Raw genomic sequence first — 18,151 nt, 5'->3', positions numbered from 1 at the left:
ATATAACAGTTTAAATTATCAAGTGAATCCCTCATCAAAAATAATGAATTCTGACTGAATACTAAATTTTCCAAACATAAATTCTTGTATTAAGCAATGCACATAAATGGAATTTTAATATTCTACAAGAGTATAATAGAATATGAAATAAGTTACCGTATTTCCCCATGTATAAGATGCACCTTAATTTTGGGGCCCGAAATTTGAAAAAAAAATGTATTACATAAAGTTATTGAACTCAAGTTTTATTCATCATAAAATTCATACAACTCCTCATCACTGTCAAAACTCCCATCCATTAGCATGTCCTCATCTGTGTCTAATGACGAATCACTGTCTTCATATATTGCCTCGTCCTAAGTTCCACCTATGGCATTTGAAATGCCACACTTCTTAAATGACTTGACAACGATCTCAATCTTGATATTATCCCAGGATCTTTTCACCCAGGTACAAACTTCGATTATAGTTGGTTTATTCACTCTTCCTGATGGTGTCAAATTGTCCCCAGAAGACTTCATCCATTGGTTCCATTTGTCTCTCATGGCAGCTTTGAAGGGTTTGTTAATGCTGACATCAAGTGGTTTGAGCTGGAATGTCAAGCCTCCAGGTATGATGGCAAGTTTTGTTTTTTGCTCTGCAGCAATCTCCTTTGTGTTTTTTTGTTATGTGTGCCATGAACTGATCAAGCACCAATAGGGCAGGTTTGCGTAAGAGCCCACCTGGTCTCCTGCTCCAAACTTTCTCAAACCAGATCTTCATCCCATCCTGATTCATCCAACCCTTGTCGTGAACGTGGACAATCACTCCTCGAGCAATGTCTTCTTTTGGCATTGCTTTGCGTTTGAAAATCAGCATAGGAGGCAGCTTGGTTCCATCGGCACAACAAGCTAGAACAACTGTATAATGGCTCTTTTCATGTCCACTTGTCTTCACAGTTACAATTTTCAGCCCCTTCTTATCAACAATTCTGTTACTCCGGACATCAAATTGAAAGGGGACTTCATCCATATTTGCAATCTGTCCCAACTCAAACTGATGTGTCTTCTGGCATTGAATGACAAAACGATGAAATTCAAGGACCTTCTGCTCATAGCTTTCAGGCATCTTTTGGGCAAGTCTGGTGCACGTATGCATGCTTAGTCCATTCCGTTTCATGAACCTGAAGTACCAATTGTGTCCTCCTTTGAAATCAGTAGCTTCTTTTTCATCAGCAATTCTTCTTGCCTCATGCTGAACCATCTTTGTAGACACAGGAATTACAATTGCCCTTTGCTCTTCAATCTATATCTTCAATTCCCTCTCTAAATCAGGCCATTTTGCTGACTTGCCTCTCATGGCCTTCTTCTACCATGGCGTTTTCAGTAAGGTTTCTTCTTCCCGTAGCCAGTCTCGGATTGTTTTCTTAGTTGGAGGAGGACCAAACTTACTTTCAGCAGCACAATTTCCATTCACTTTTGCAAACTGGATCACTTTTAACTTGAATTCAGCACTGTACAAAAATCTTTTCTGAGCCATTTCTAGGCAGAACGTGGCAAAACGTAACCCAATATACCAGTAACAAGTGCGAAACAATGAGCACAAAGACAACAAGCACAAAAAAGCGGCAAATGCAAGTAAAAAAATCTACAACCACTGTATAAGACGCACCCAGTTTTTAGACCCCAAATTTTTCGAAAAAGGGTGCATCTTATACATGGGGAAATATGGTATAGATTGACAATGTCGGGCAAAGTGAATAAATTAGTATGAAGAAAGAAGAAAATCAGAAAGGTGTAAAGAGAGAATTGCTTACTGACATTATTGTTACTATATATAATCTGTAGTGTTAATTTTATTTCTAATTAATTATTTTTCCTAATTATTTTGAATTTCTCATACATGGATATACATTGAATATTACTTGCAACAGCCACTGTTTAAATGATGCACAGGAAAGAAAATCCAGATGCACAGGAAAGAAAATCCAGATGCACTTAAAAATTAATTTAATTTAAAAAATAAGAAATATTATTTATTGCAAGGCTGCAAGTGATAGCCAAATCTAGGAAACTGAATTGTTGTGTGATCCCTCTGATTACAGATCCTTTGGAATATCAGCTACTGTTTTAGCTGCATTCACATATACACAAAGCACCTGTTGTCCCCATATCTATCTATCCATCCAATTGAATGTAACAGTTCTGACTCCCAGTGGATGAAATTTTTGTGAAATTTTATACTCGGCTCTTTTAGAAAGATCTGTTGCACCATCTCAAATTTCATTAAACCAAGACAAATAGAAACCACAACTATCATTATTATTATTTTTTTTTCATACACAACATATAGAGTTGAATCAATGGACACCACATGTGCTGCATGCACCAAATGTAATAACACACCTGGAGAAACGCACGTGCTTATAATCCAGCATGATCACCAGGTCAAAGGAGTTGACCATAAATCATGAACACAAATCATTAATCCTATTTAGCAGTCATGCAAGCTTTAACTTTCTACTATAGGCCTGTCCACTTAAACTATGTGCTACTGCACTCTCCCTCCTGACCACTTGGATACATAAATCCATCCATACAATTTTAAGCATGGCACATATGAAAGTCACTGCTTTTTGAAGAGTTCATTTTCCTGTTATTAAACAGGAAAACGAACCATTGGGTTTTAACAGAGGTGGGAGCAGACTTTTTTATTTTTTTTTTTTATTTTGGTAGTTGTTGATGTATCAGCTTCTGTGGCCATAGTGCACCTCACAAGGTTTTTTTTTTGCAGTACTTTGATCCAAGCCCGAGGCGGGATTCGAACCCGCGATCTTTGGGTTACCAGGCAGGCACTTTACCCACCTGGCTAGCCCAGTTGGCGTGGGAGCAGACACAGGGAAAGTTGTGGCCAACAGCTTTGTCAAGGGAACAAAATGCTTGACTACCATTTGGTACAAAAAGCATTCATGATTTATATATTTAGTAAACAGGAGTTTACTAAATATATAAATCATGAATTATTACTATTTACTTATTATATCAGAGCACAAACATGAAACACGTTATATTTCAACTGGTATTACAAAAGTATTACTTCAATATATTATTTGTTAATTAATAATTATTGGTAATAAGATAACTTATTTTTCACTTCAGTTAATCACAGAAAATGAAAGAATCCAATTAATTCATTCGATCAAGCAACTTCTTAGAGATACAATCTATTTAGATTTTATCTGTAAGTCTATTAAACACAGACTAGACAATTAAAAAAATAATAATACTGTTCACCTTTTCATCATAATTTGGTAACTTATCTCTTGAACACTGCAGAAGATCTTCATAGTTGTATCCTCTTTCTTTTCTGATTTCTGCCAATTTTCCTTCTTGTTCATAATTATCTGCATCTATCTGTTAAGATAAAACAATATACTTATGGTAAGATAAAATAATAATAAAGTTTATTATTCCAATAATCTGATAAATGTGATACACTTAGACATGGCTGTTTCTGAATATAATGACAGGTTTAAGGAAAATGAAAAGCTACAACTACCAGATATATAGAACAGTTATAATTAAATTCTATCTCTGAAGGCATGTAGATGAAAAACATCTAATGATGATGGCCTGAGGATGGGAGAATGATGCTTCCCTGGCATCAAGACTGTTCAAAAATTCTTCTAACATCCTTTTGATGGAAGACCACAGGAAGCATTGAATGTACTGTACTAGGAATGGTAGTGGGTGGTTTACCAAGATCATCAATATAAAGGTTAGAAGAAATGTAGGATAACATATATAGATGTCTAGTATTAATCATTAATCGTATTTAGAGTTACTTGTTATGTCACTGGCCAGACCCAACAGCCGTATAGCAGCCTGTTAATTATTTGTTTGTTTGTTAGTTATTTGGTTTTTTGAGTATTGGCAACCAAGGCCATATTGCTCTGAGATATGCCCTGACCTTTCCGCATCCTCCGTATTTGGAGGTGACGGCTCGAACCCCGGTCTAATCAAGAAGCGTGTGCTACGCACTGCTGCTCCTTCCCACCTGGCTACGGAGGTGCCTGCCATAGAGCAGCCAGGGGGCATCAGACACCAGGTCTAGCACCCCTTGACCCCCATCCCTAACTGCATGGAGGCACAGGTCAGCTTTATCTTTAGCTGAGGTGGCATAGAACCATTTGGTTTTAACAGAGGTGGGAGCAAACATAGGAAAAGTTGTGGCCAACAGCTTTGACAAGGGACCAGAATGCTTAACTACCGTTTGGATAAGGAGCAAGTTTTCTACTATTAGCCTGTTTAAAATCTAGTTTGGACTGATTGATAACTGCTCTAAAATAGTTGTGAGCTTTGGTGTATGCAGAAAATGAACCTGGAGATTTGGATACAAGTCAATTGTGATATGCAACATTCTTATCTTGAACAGCCCTAGGACATTTATTGGAAAACCAAGATTTAGATAAAGGACAAAATTTTAAAGGGATAGAGTGTGGAATAAAGGATTTCATCCCTACAAGAATAATTTCACTGACACAATCTGAGCAAATGTTGGCATCAGAAGATTTGAAACAGTAATCCAACCAAAGAAAAGAAGAATAGAAATCTCGCAGATCATCCCATTTTACATTCTTGTAATACCAAACAATGGCCACAAGAGAAAAGGCTCCACTGGAAAAGAGACCATCAAGTTTTGATCAGAAGTGCTTAGAGGACCAATCACCTTGATCATGTACAGTACTTGGAGAAAAAGATCAAGAGTATTGACTGTATGGTTAGAATTGTCTAGTATTCTGATATGTAAATGAACAATCGGTGAGAGGTCATTAGTAATTGCAAAAGCCTCAGCATCTTGACCAGCGAGTCCATCTGGTTAGAAAATGGAAGCCAGTTTGAGTTGTGAACAAAAACACCAGCAAGGAAAATTATCTCGTTGTTAGGAAAGTTGGATGGGGAAGAAAATCAAGTTTCAAAGAAAGGGAGTCAAAAGAGTTCCAAGTGATTAGTGGATTTGGGAGAATGATAGAGGCAACAGATGAATTTTACAGAATGGGGTGGAGAGATTTCGAGCCAGAGAAAATCAATAAGAGATTCAAGATTACTAAGTCTCTGACAGGGAATATCAGAGCAGACATATGCAAAAAGTACCACCTTTGAAACGAAAGGAATCACAGAGCAAATAATTAGGACAACTGAGGTGAACAATGGTTGAATTAGTCGATAATGAGGTTCAGTCAGAAAAAGCAATAGGGCATGGCAGATTGCAAGTGAAAATGGACATAATTGAGATTGGAACTGAGACCACATATGTTTGTGAAAATAAATGAAGTGTTTGGAAAGTTTAGATCTTTTTGCAGATAATTTTGTTCTATTAATTTGATATTCATGATGTATTCAATAGTAAGAAAAGGTGGGAAAAACATGTTGTATGAAGTAATGAAATTTTTGGATACGGTGTACAAACGGAAAGCATATACACTCAGCTTCTTGACATAGCATTGCCTTGACAATGCTCCCCCACATACACATTACTCCAACTCCATCCAGTTACTATCTGGCAGATTAGAGACAGAAAGATTATACACTAGCTGATTTAGATGCCTCCTAGAGAGTTACTAACAACAGATTTGGTCTGGTGGACTATCTAGCAGCTGGCTGCAAACACTGTTTTACAGCTGTACCCTTGAAATGTAAGGAAGATTGGATTTCGCCATGATGCCCATTATAACTTCAAAAGACATCAATCATACTGCATAATGGAAAATATGGGGGACTGCTAGTACTCTGCTCTTGAGACTAAACATGATTCTTCCACAACACCAAATAGAATTTTGTTTCAACAATCAATTACTCTCTTGCTGAAAGCAAATTTTCACACATGTATCCACCACACATATGTTGTCCGAGGAAGAGTAAGGATGCCATCAGCATTCAGTTTACTCAATCCATTTAAAGTCTTAAGCACTTCAATCAGGTCACCTCACAGAAATTTGTGGTATTGTACACTATTCCCAGTGCACATTACAGAACCAGGTGGTTGAACCTCCTCCAAGACAGAGTCCTATAATAAACACAGTAAATAAACAGCTATGTTTACTATTAGACAAAACACTACAAAGTAACAGGTGCAGAATTTCACTAATGACATGTGTTCTCCATATCCAACAATTCTGGGTGTTGGTATTATTACTGAGTTGGAAATGGACTTCTTCAGTCCATATACAGTCTATTCCATCTTAGGAAACAAAGAGCAAAATCTAAATGTTTTTCAGGTTCACTTGGGTTTAGCTGCTGAACCATGTGCAGTTTATAGATACTGGTAGAGCACATTATAGGACCTTGAAGACAGCCAACCACAAAAAGTTTAGTTCTGTTCCAACCATTCTGATGCCCTTAAAAACTGCCAAGGGGGTCTCACACACACACACACACACACACACACACACACACACACACACACACACACACACACACACACACACACACACACACACACACACACACACACCTGCTACCCATCTCAAACTTCTGTATCACATCAAATCCCACTTTATGTCAGAAGCCCACACACAGCCAATAAAAAAAAAAACTTTTTTTATTGGCTATATTATGGGCTTCTGACATAAACTACTGTTTTGGTAACGGAGCTTAACTAACAAAGTACAATCCTTCAATGTAGTCTCATGGCAAATATCTTAGTCTGTTTTTACTTATCTCTTTATTCATCACTTATTTTTACAGCTCGCCCAATGGCATGTCAGGGATGCATAAATTGCATTGCACCAGATAAAACATGCCCAATGGAGTTGTAAGAGCAAGAATGTTTAAGCATGGAAAAATGAGCGGTAAACAGTTGTCCCACGGAAACAATAACTGAAAAAGGAAAAGAGGTAGATGCAAGTGTTTCATTTTTACAGTAGCTCAGTTACATGTGAAAACAAAGGCCCATGGATGGACCGTCTGCTCAGTTCTAGGTGCTTCACTTTGTCAGGCTTCTAATGCTTTTTTTTTTTTTTTACAACTGTAAATTATATACTGTGCATATATGCTTTTTTAAAAGTTTTTTTTTAAGAGGGAGGATCATGATTTAACACTATTCTTTGTAACTTACTTTTTCTTGTTTCAAATACACCAAGATTTTCATTTGATTTTTCTGGCTGCATTAGTAGTGCTCATTTATTTAACCTTCTGTAACCAAATTAATGCATTAAAATACTGGAAGAAGTGGCACATCACACATGAACAGGTTTTATTTCTTCAAAAAAAAATGCACCTGCCAGCCTTCACAAAACAGTGTTAAAAATGTGTAGTGTACAAAAATCTTGCTGTATTTTGCATTTTGTGTTATGTTCTTCTTTCTGATTAAAATGGACTTTTACAGATTAGCCTGCCAAAGCAACACTTCTGAGAAAATTAAAAACTTTGTCCATTCCTTACATGCTCAGTTACTTTCTCCATAGAATTACTGCTATGTCCTCTATCTTTCCATAATAAAACATTCTTATTTTTCAATGCTCCATTTGGGCATTTTACTATCTAGTCAAATAACTTTTTCCATATCTGATGCATAATTATTAATGTACCTATAAATATATATTAAAAAATAAATAAATTAAAAAAAAAAAACTGAAAAATTCAGTCAGGTTTTAAAAACATGTTTTGCACTACTTAATGTGAACAACATAGGAATTATGGTTTATCTTTTATCAACTTGTTTTTCGGCAAGAGAGGTCTCTCACAAAAAGTGCTCATGGAGGAATAGCCATACTCAAGACTCGAGTTCCTTGCAAGCAAATTGCTCTCCAAACTTATTTTTAACTTTATTTTCATTAGTTCCTTTACAGAACTGTGTGATATTATTACAAATGTGTTTTAAGGAAAACCTGAATTATTTATGTACGGAGCTATGCTCTAAACAGAGATCCTTAAAAGTACTTTAGTTTCAGTGCTCTTAGACTGTCACAGAAATGGATTTGATTCCAAAAAATGGTCTAAGGTTCTAACCTTAACAAACATACTTCCCTTACTCATAGGGAGAGAGCAGGCTAGTGTATAGTTAGTTTGGAAGCTGTTAGCAAAATAATCAATCTGAAACATGGGAGAAAGAGATTCAGTTTAACCTCAGTGAAAAGGCCAGTGTGAATGGAAAAAAAAAAGATACACAAATCCAAAACCAATGCCTATATAATAAGAAGAGCAATTAAAATAGATCCTCATATGACCAATTCTGACTTGCAAGAGAATTTGGCCGGAATTGGTGTGAAAATACGATTCAACAGTCTTGTAGACTTCTAGAGGTTGACCACAGAGTGCATAAGTCAATTAAAAAGCAACTTATGAATCAAAAAGACTGAACTTGGTCAACAGACAAAAGTTCAGTTGTCTGCTGGACTGAAAGTGGGACTAAAGATTGGAGAAAAGTTTTTCTGATGAAATCCGTTTAGAGGTGAAGGAAATGAGAAGGCACAGGGCTGTGCAAATGGGGGTGCATTGGATGCACTGCACTAGGGCCCTTGATGTAGGGGGCCCTAATCAAGGAAGACATCAAAGTCTCAGCATAAATAAACAAGGCTCCTTAAACCCTTTTGAATCTGGGATCCCAAGTACCTTTGCATGGCCCTGCATACGCATACAAGGAAGCCAGATGAAAAAGGTGTCTAAGCATATGCAAAAGACGACAAAAGACACTATTAAAAAAATGTTTTGGAATTGTCACTATTCATCATCCCATCTTATCAGTGGGATGATGAGTAGTGACAGACACATGCCGATTTTAGCAACAATTGTGTTGTCTGGTCTGAATGAGCCAGATGCAACTAACAATTGCATTTGGCATTCATTTTTTTAGAATAAACAATATAAAGCACTTGGAATGGCCTGGAAACTCTCCCGACTTCAATCCCATTGAAAATTCATCTGTAAGGAAGGCACAAAAAAAAAAAGGCTGTATAATGAAAGAGAAGATGATTTCTGCTGTGATGAAGGTGTATTGTTCCACAATCCGAAAAATAAATGAAAATTGAAAAAAACTAATTGAGTGATCCATGCCTAAACGAATAAAGATGGTTATAAAAGCAAAAAGAAGTCATATTAAATATTAAAAAGTGCATTTCTTTGATTTTTGTACTTGAATTATGAAATAAATGTATCTTTTTTTTCAAAATCTCTCTGTGTTCACACTGATTTGTACAAGTATGTACAAATACTGTTTTGTACAGGGTGTTTTTTGTAAAATATAAACTTCCGGAACACTGAGAAAGTCCCCCTAGGAAGGGCGGAGATCTGGGAAAATGTTTAGAAAATCATGGTGCCAAATGCACCAAATTTTCGAACTGTTGGGGTGGTTTACAAAGTCTTAAACAGTTTTGAAAGATTTTTTCTCCGTGCCACTCACCATGCCTTTTCAAGGTCTAAGAATACGAGATAAAGGCTCTTGGAAAACTCACGTGTCTTTCTAGCAATTTTCTTAAGGCAAATATCAAATCAATCATTGATCTTCTAAATCCATACTGTTCTTCCCTCATTCTCACTTCTATTTTATTCCTCAATCTTGTCTCAAGAATTTGCTCAAAGAAGCACAGTGGCATAATAGGGTGATTCCCCTATAGTTTTTGCATTCTCTTCTGGACTCTTTCTTAAAAATTGATATAATGATTCCCCTCGTCCAATAATCTGGTATCCTTTTCTCTTTCCAAACTAGGCAGATAATATCATAAAGTCATAATATCATATCATTAAGGTAGATAATATCATTCCACAGTGATGGTTTTAAATAATGGGGTTATATGCACTAATTGGAATGTCAAATTACAAAAGTATAGTAACTGATCAAAACTAATTATTAAAATTAGTTTTAATAGGTAACATTTTTTTATTACTCAAAACATTTTGATTCGGATTTCCACGGTACAAGCATGTTATCATCATATTTCGTATTGTTGCATAAAATAATAATGTTCTTGTTCATACGCCGGCACAACCACCAGGTCAGTGAAGTTTACAATAAATCAATCAATACAAATGTTAATCGTATTTAGCAGTGAACCCAGGTCCACTCAAGGAGCATGTACTACCGCACTCGCACCCCTGACCACTCGACTACATCACTGCGATTTCTTTTAAGCTGTGCGTCTAGCTTAACTCTCCACCGATGCACAATGTTCCAATAATTAGTAATAAATAATTTTATAAAAAAATACTTTTTGTTTTAAATATATGATTTTTTATTTGTATTTCTTTTTTTGACTACTTCTGAAATGTTGTTCCTGCAGAAAAAAAAATAAACCTGGTTCTGTATAAGTCTAAAAGACAGAGGTTATCATCCCTTGGAGCAGTGTTTCTCAAACCTGGCCCCTTCTAAACATTTTGCGGACCCCCAGTTCCAGGGGGTCCGCAAAACACTCAGAAGGTATCAAGTAATGTGTTTATTTTCTTAAAAAATATACTGATAGAATCACAACGAACTTCGTCATAGGACATTATTTATTTTCGATAAGGTTAGTGTACATAATTGTATACATATTTCAAATTATTCGTTCTATGAGTAGCAACCTGATGACAAATAAAGTTATTATTATGTATCTGTATAAAAATAAGAATAAAATTGAGTTGTTTCACACATTCAACTTTCTTTTCAGAAACCTAGTGTTCATGCTGGGTTTTCTTTTTTTGAAGGAGTCCACAAACTTGTTTTGATTTTTGAAGGGGTCGGTAAATCTCAGCAGTTTGGGAACCGCTGCCTTAGAGAAAGAGGAATCATCCCATAGAGCAGTGGTTTTCAACCTTTTTTTTAATAACGGCACCCCTAAGTAATTTATTTTATTTTGTGGCACCCTACTCAATTTTCTTCCTGTTAGATCCAATTCTCTCTCTGTATATATATATATATATATACACGTGTGTGTGTGTGTGTATATACATACACACACACACATGTATATATAATATTAAAAAAATGTTATATGATACAATATAGCTATAAACAAAATAAATAAATTAGATGAGGAATTACATTTCATAATACAAATTATATATGTACTGTATAATTTTATTCTTTATATAGAGGTACTAAATAAACATCAATTACAGATCACCACAAAAATAAAAAGATACTGTACACCTTTTTATAATGAAATAAATATATAAGTTTAAAAAAATAAGTTTAAGTAACTTAAACCCAAATTACGTGGCATCCCTGGAATGTTGTTGCGGCACCTTAGGGTGTCGCGGCAACCCGATTGAAAACCACTGCCATAGAGGGCTAAAGCAATATCTGAAGCACTATGTGACATTGCGTAACGCCATTCGAAGTGACATTGCGTAACGCCATTCGAAATCATAATCTTTTCGACCTATGAACCCGTAGATTTTCAAATGACTATGAAAACAGCACTTACCTTCCACCATAACACTCCAGTTAACCGACGAAGATCATCTAAATCAATATAGTGCGGAGGAATTAAATGATGTTCTTGTCGCTGATCATCGTTACTATCATCCATGTACCACGCTCGTACCATCCTTAAAATCAAAAATTAAAACTTCTGCTTGCAAGATCGCTTTCTACGTAGAAGTTTCACAAGGTAGAGGGCAGCAGCATTGCTAATTAATTAAAAAATAATAATACGTACGTTAGAATCTATTTTCAGGAGCGTTACCATGCATGAGAGAATATATGCACGTTCCAGATTTTGATAAATCTTTCACAATTTCTAGCCGGCATTTTATTTTTTTTAAAAAAGTGTCATTATTATTATTATTGTGCAAGGAAGCCTGAGGCTTATGCTGCACCAGCCAAAAAAAAAAAAAAATTACCCTGAGAGAGGGGGGGGGGAGGAAATCACCAAGAAAGAGAAGAATGATGATATCCAGCTCAGGACCCTGGGTGTGCCCAGCCCAAACCTATCAGATATGAGCCCTTGGGGTTAATCATATTAGGGCCGCCCGATTAACTAACTGATCTGCCTATGCGTAATACTGTAGTTCATAAATTGCGTGTGTTCTATAGTCGATTTGCCTGTTTTAATGGACGAAAAATAACAAGTTTCTGTGGGACAAAATGCTGCTATTCATGACTGACACTAGCGAATTCAGCTACTGAGTGAAATAAGCCCATAAACGTTCTTCACCTTATTGAAGGGATTCTAATCCAGGCCTTTTCCACAGTGTGGGGAGGATAGCGATTACAGCCACTGTTCTACCCTTGAAGTAAAAAAAAAAAAAAAACACTATTATATTAGGGCCACCCGGTAATTTCTTACATATACCCATATTTGTGGGTGTAAATTACATGTTTTCTCTAGTCGATTTGCTTATTTTTGTGGGGAAAAAAAGTTTCTGGAGGAGAGGAAACCTTGCTATCTACGCCTGAAACCGACTAACTCAGCCACGGAATGAAAAAAGCCCATAAAAGTTCCACAGTATCAAAGACGGGACCAGAACCCGTCGATGAGGCGACCATTGTATTGACAACCTCGCGAACATTACTAATATCTATCGTATCGTGTGAAGAACACCTGGGTTTATTTCTATCAGCTGCCAAAGTAAAGAAATATCTCCTTTAAAGATTCTTGGAACGTTTATGGACTTACATTTTATTTTCACCGAGTTAGTCGTTTCCAGAAGAGGATCGCATAGTTTTTATCTCTAAAGATTTAGATGAAACACCCAGATTTATGGGAAAAACTTTGGTACTTAATATCTTAAAAAACTTAATTTATAAACACAATGCACTTACTTTAGCTGCCTTGGATGGTGTTCCACAATCCTGTATTACACTGAATACAGAATAAGTGCTTTCGTGTTTTCAATAGTTTTTGAGTGTGGATGAAATTTTAAAGAATGTATAGAAGTGAAGTTAGCATTAGCATTAGCATTAGTAGAGGCATTTGATGCAAGAAAGCAAGCTTATGCAGCATCAGCCAAAAAAAAAAAAAAAAAAAAAAAAAAAAGTAACATAAATAAATAAAAATAACCACTTCCACTTCACCCCTCTGTTCGTTCGAAATACCTGTCCAGCTGAGCCTTAAACTTATTTAGGCTATCAACTTCCACGACAAGGGATGGAAGTCTGTTCCACCCACCAACCACCCGCTGGCTAAAGGCCAATTTCCGCACATCTATCCTACATCTGTCTTTCCTCAATTTGAATTTATGCCCTCTCAGGTGATTTTTCTGAGCTAGAGGAAGAATCCCATCAGCATTGAGCATGCTCAAACCATTCAAGGCTTTGTACACCTCTATCAGATCACCCCGCTGGTGCCTAGTTTCCAGACACTGTAATTTGCAAAACTTAAGCCTTTCTTCGTAAGAGAACCCCTTTGTCCCATTCACCAATCTAGTTGCCCTTCTCTGTACTCGTTCCAGCAGCTCTACATCCTTCCTGAAATGAGGCCTCCAGGCCTGTATACAGTACTCTAGGTGTGGCCTGACCATTGCCTTATACAAGGGAATAATCACCTCCTTATCCCTGCTAGAAAAATTCCTATATATCATTGACAATACACCATGAGCTACTCTTGCAGCTCGTCTGCACTGCTCAGAGAACTTCATATCTGCCTGCACCACCACCCCCAGGTCCCTTTCATTCTCTACCACTGTCAGTGTAGTACCACAGAGTTGATACGCTGCTCTGGGGTTGCTGTTTCCCATATGTAGTACTTTACATTTGTCAATGTTAAACTTCATTTGCCACCTCGAAGCCCATCTGCTCAACCTTTCCAAATCCTGTTGCAGCAGCATAGTGTCAGTAGTGTCCTTGACAACCCTGCCAACCTTCGTATCGTCTGCAAACTTGGACATTAAGCCTGATATACCATCATCAATATCATTTATAAATACAGAAAACAATAAAGGCCCCAATACTGAACCCTGAGGGACTCCACTAATAACATTAGTCCACGATGAGCAGTGTCCATTGATTACCACTCTCTGTCTTCTCCCCCTCAACCACCCCTTTATCCATAGCAGCAACTTGCCTCCAATGCCACACTGCTCCAATTTGTGCAGCAGTCTTCCATGTGCAACAGTATCAAAAGCCTTTCTAAGATCCAAGTATATAATATCAAAGTTATTCCCTGCATCCAGTTCTTTTGTGACTGCATCATAGTATCCAATCAAATTGGTCAGGCAAGACTTCCCCTTAACAAAACCATGCTGTGTCCTAGCTATAACTGAAGTCTTGTCTAGATGATCCTGCAGTGCTTCTTTCACCAGTGCCTCCATTAATTTTCCGGGAACAGAAGTTAAACTCACAGGTCTATAATTACTTGTGTCAGCCTTTGATCCCCCTTTGTGAATTGGGGTCACATTTGCACATCTCCAGTCAATGGGTACCTCCCCTGAGTCCAAGGAAGCTCTCATAATTATGGCTAAGGGTTTGCTTACCTCCTTTGCTGCCTCCTTTAATATAACTGGATAGATCCCATCCACCCCAGGTGCCTTTCTTGTGTTTATCTTCAACAATTTCTTCTCCACTTTGCTCTCAGTTATTACAAGATTCTCTAGCTTACTGCTAGAATTGAATACACCACTGGCATTCCCCTCGCTGAATAACTCCTCATGTGTGAATGTCGATGCAAAATATTCATTTAGTTTGTTAGCTACCCGAGCAGGGTCATCAACAGTTGACCCATCGATCTCAAGTGGACCAATCTGATTCATCCCCTTCCTTCTAGAGTTTACATAAGTAAAGAACTCTTTGCTGTTTTTCTTCGCATCCCTTGCCAAGGATCTCTCGTAATCTGCCTTCGCCTGCCTAACCTCCTTTGTAACTTGGTTACAGATCAACTTGTATCTATCATAGGCGTCCGTGTCACGTGTTAATTTGTATGTATCCCAAGCATTTTTCTTCTCTGCCATATGCCTCATTAGTTCATCTGACAACCATTTAGGCCTAAACCTTGAACAATATTTCTTAGTTGGTATGTAAAGCCTAGTAGCTTCCACGATAAGTTCTTTGAATGCTTCCCATTTTGAATTTGCTGTTGGCAATATCATCAGTTGATCCCACTGTATAGAATTTAAATACTGTCTCAGTCCATTGTAGTCGCCTTTACGAAAGCAATACCCCTTCCCTTTACCCCTAATGGTAGTTACCTCTTTGAGTAACTCCCACTTCAGCACACTGTGATCACTGCCACCAAGTGGTTCATTTATCTGCAGATTCTTAATGCATGAAGAATCACTACTGATAATCAAATCAAGAGTATTACTCCCTCTAGTTGCCTCCCGAACATGCTGATGCAGAAAACAATCATCCAATAAATCCACAAAAGCCTTGCTACTGTGTGAGTGACCAGCCCCCAAATTCCAGTCAATATCTGGGAAATTAAAATCCCCCATTATAAGACTCTCTGATTTACTGGCCCACTCTATTTCTCCGAACAGTTTCTTATTATACTCATCAGAGTCATTAGGCCTATAGCACACTCCTACTCTCAATTTTGATCTCCCAATGCTTATGTCACACCAAACTGACTCGACACTGCACTGTCCAGCGATGTCGACTGGCTTCACTTCCTTGGATTTTATGTGTTTTTTAACTAATAGCATAACCCCTCCTCCCTTCCTATCCTGTCTATCCTTTCTGTAGACATTGTACTCCCCAAATTCCAGTTCTGCATTTCTTATATCTGTGTGACACCACGTCTCTGAAATCCCCACAATATCTGCCTTTGATGTTTTGAGCAATACCTCAAATTCATCAAATTTATTTACTAAACTCCTAGCATTGGTGTACACACAAGTATACATGCACCTGTTCTTTTTCTTAGCTACCCTAACACAACCCATGTGTTTACTTGTACCCCAATGATTCCCAGCAGTCTCTGAAATATCCTGCATCTTATTTTCCAGGCTGCGGCTCATTCCAATAGAAGCAGTGCAAGAATCACTTTCACCTCTGCCAGTGGCTACTGTTAATCTATTAGTCCTTGTATCCCCCCAATCTAGCAGTTTTCCGACCCACCTAACATTGCCTCGATAGCATCAGCAAACATTCTTGCACCCTTTCTATTTAAGTGTATCCCATCCCTGTAGAAGCAGTCTCTCCTGTTAACAAGTACAGACCAGGCTGAAAAAAATTCTACCCCTTGAGCCCTGCACAATCTTTCCAGTGCCGAATTGATTGACAGGGCTCTCATCATATACTCATGCAGGTTCATGCAAGAGTAAGAAAGGAGAACGGAAGGAGAGAAAGAAGATATTATGTAAGTTTTAAAGATCTCTTTAGAGCTGGAATGATTTTATTTCTTGTCTCGGAACAGTAACTGCTTCGGGTAAAAAAAGGGAAATGGTCACCCTTCCTCCTCCTCGACTAAATATATCATATAACATAAATCTAACTCAAGGGTCGTCACGAATAGCACAATAGAAAGTTACGTTTCTAAAGAAAATGCCAGGTTTTTTCATTAGTGTGCTAATGATATCTCATGAACAAATCAATGTTTATGAGATATCGGTAAATTAAATTTCATGAACAATTTTTTCTGTGATATCACAGTGGCTTATTTCGGGTTCTAAGATATTGTTTATGAGCTATTTCATAAATCATTAGAAATGCACATTATGGCATTGCCCACTGTAGCCCATGTGTCAAAAACATCAACCAATGAAAGAGTATCATTTTTAAAAGTATAATTTGATCACAAGCCCATAGAAAATGTGTTTTCAACCTTAGAAATGGAACAATTGATTCTCCACAAACTTATTCCACTGCATGCAGGGATGGATCCAGGATTTTCTAAAGACAACCGAGGATCATTAAGGTTAGTCACTAAGCTTTAATCATCACGGAGCAGTGAAAAATTCACATTGTTTTGATTATAGGGAAAGCTTTAGCCCATTTAGCCTCTACATAAGGGATAAATTGTATTGATGCCGACTGTTCATATGCAGATTCCTACTTAAAACAAAATAATATAGTCGCTGCTGTTCTTTCGTTTTTGAAGAAAACACTCCAAAACAGTTGGTAAAATATTTCATCCTTTTGATTGAAGAATCATGCTTAAGGACAAACGTGGCTGTCTGTTCTATGACATTGAAGTAAATAAGAAGTAAATAAGACTTTACAACTATCGAAAAGTATTCTGTATTTAATCGAAACTGTATAAAAATACAAATGTTCGAGAGGCAATCAGAGGGAGTAATACTCTTGATCTGATTATTAGCAGTTATTATTCTTGCATTAAGAATTTGCAAGTAAAGGAACCGCTAGGTGGCAGTAATCACAATGCACTCATGTGGGATTTTCTTAAAGACGTAACTACCATCAGGGATAAAGAGAAGGGTTTTTGCTTTCGTAAAGATGACTACAGCGATCTCAGACAGTTTTTAAATTCTATGTAGCCGGACCAACTGATGATGTTACCAAGAGAAAATTCTAAATGGGAAGCATTCCAAGGATCTTGGAAGCTACTAGGCTTTTTGTTCCAACTAAGAAATGCTGTTCAAGGATTAGGCCTGAATGGGTGTCAGATGAACTAATGAGACTCGTGGCAGAGAAGAAAAATGCATGTGATCCATATAAAGTATCAGGCGACACAGAAGCCTATATAAGGATAGGTGGAACAGCACCAGGGTATGTCTGCCAGGGGCAAAGGTTGATGTCGTTGTAGAGCAGATATCATCTTTTAAGGGCACAAAGGGTGATATTGTTGTAAAGGTTGGCACTAATGATATTAAAAGTAGGAGACTGGCAGAATTACTTAACAAGTACAGGTCACTGTTGAAAAAAAAGCCGTGAATTAGGGTTGAATTTGAAAATGTCTCCAATTCGGCCCAGACACGATAGGAGGGAATATATGATGAGAGCCTTGTCGATCAATTCGACCCTGGAAAGATTGTGCAAGGCTCAAGGGGTAGAATATTTTTCAGCCTGGTCTGTACTTGTTAACAGGAGAGACTACTTCCACAGGGATGGGATACACTTAAATAGAAAGGGTGCAAGAATATTTGCTGATGCTATTGAGGCAGTGTTAGGTGGGTCGGAAAACTGCTAGCTTGGGGGGGATACAAGGACTTTCACCTGTAGCTTCTCATAGGAGTGGCCTGGAGAAAAGCATACCAAAGGAATCTCGTGAGCTACAGAAATGATGAACGAAACGACACTGATACAACAACGGAAACAAAACGGTACAGAGGGACCTTATTCAAAAATGGCAACATAG

At 37.4% G+C, this 18,151-nt stretch overlaps 1 protein-coding gene across 1 annotated transcript in view; it reads right to left on the bottom strand.

Moving 5' to 3' along the window:
- Adi1 (acireductone dioxygenase 1) overlaps window positions 1-11,560 on the bottom strand; it is a 31,892-nt gene extending 20,332 nt beyond the window's left edge. The window contains exons 1-2 of the mRNA XM_090386837.1: window positions 11,381-11,560; window positions 3,273-3,392 (exon numbers count right to left, since the gene is read on the bottom strand). Of these exons, the coding sequence (XP_090242963.1) occupies window positions 3,273-3,392; window positions 11,381-11,503 (243 nt within the window). The 5' untranslated portion in view covers window positions 11,504-11,560. The remainder of the gene's footprint in view (window positions 1-3,272; window positions 3,393-11,380) is intronic.
- Window positions 11,561-18,151: the final 6,591 nt, after the last annotated feature.

Source organism: Mastigoproctus giganteus, chromosome 12 (assembly GCF_048544385.1).
Source record: "Mastigoproctus giganteus isolate SK-2022 chromosome 12, ASM4854438v1, whole genome shotgun sequence".
Taxonomy (NCBI): domain Eukaryota; kingdom Metazoa; phylum Arthropoda; class Arachnida; order Uropygi; family Thelyphonidae; genus Mastigoproctus; species Mastigoproctus giganteus.
Note: the sequence above shows the minus strand (reverse complement) of the source record. Positions and strands in the feature narration are given on the sequence as shown.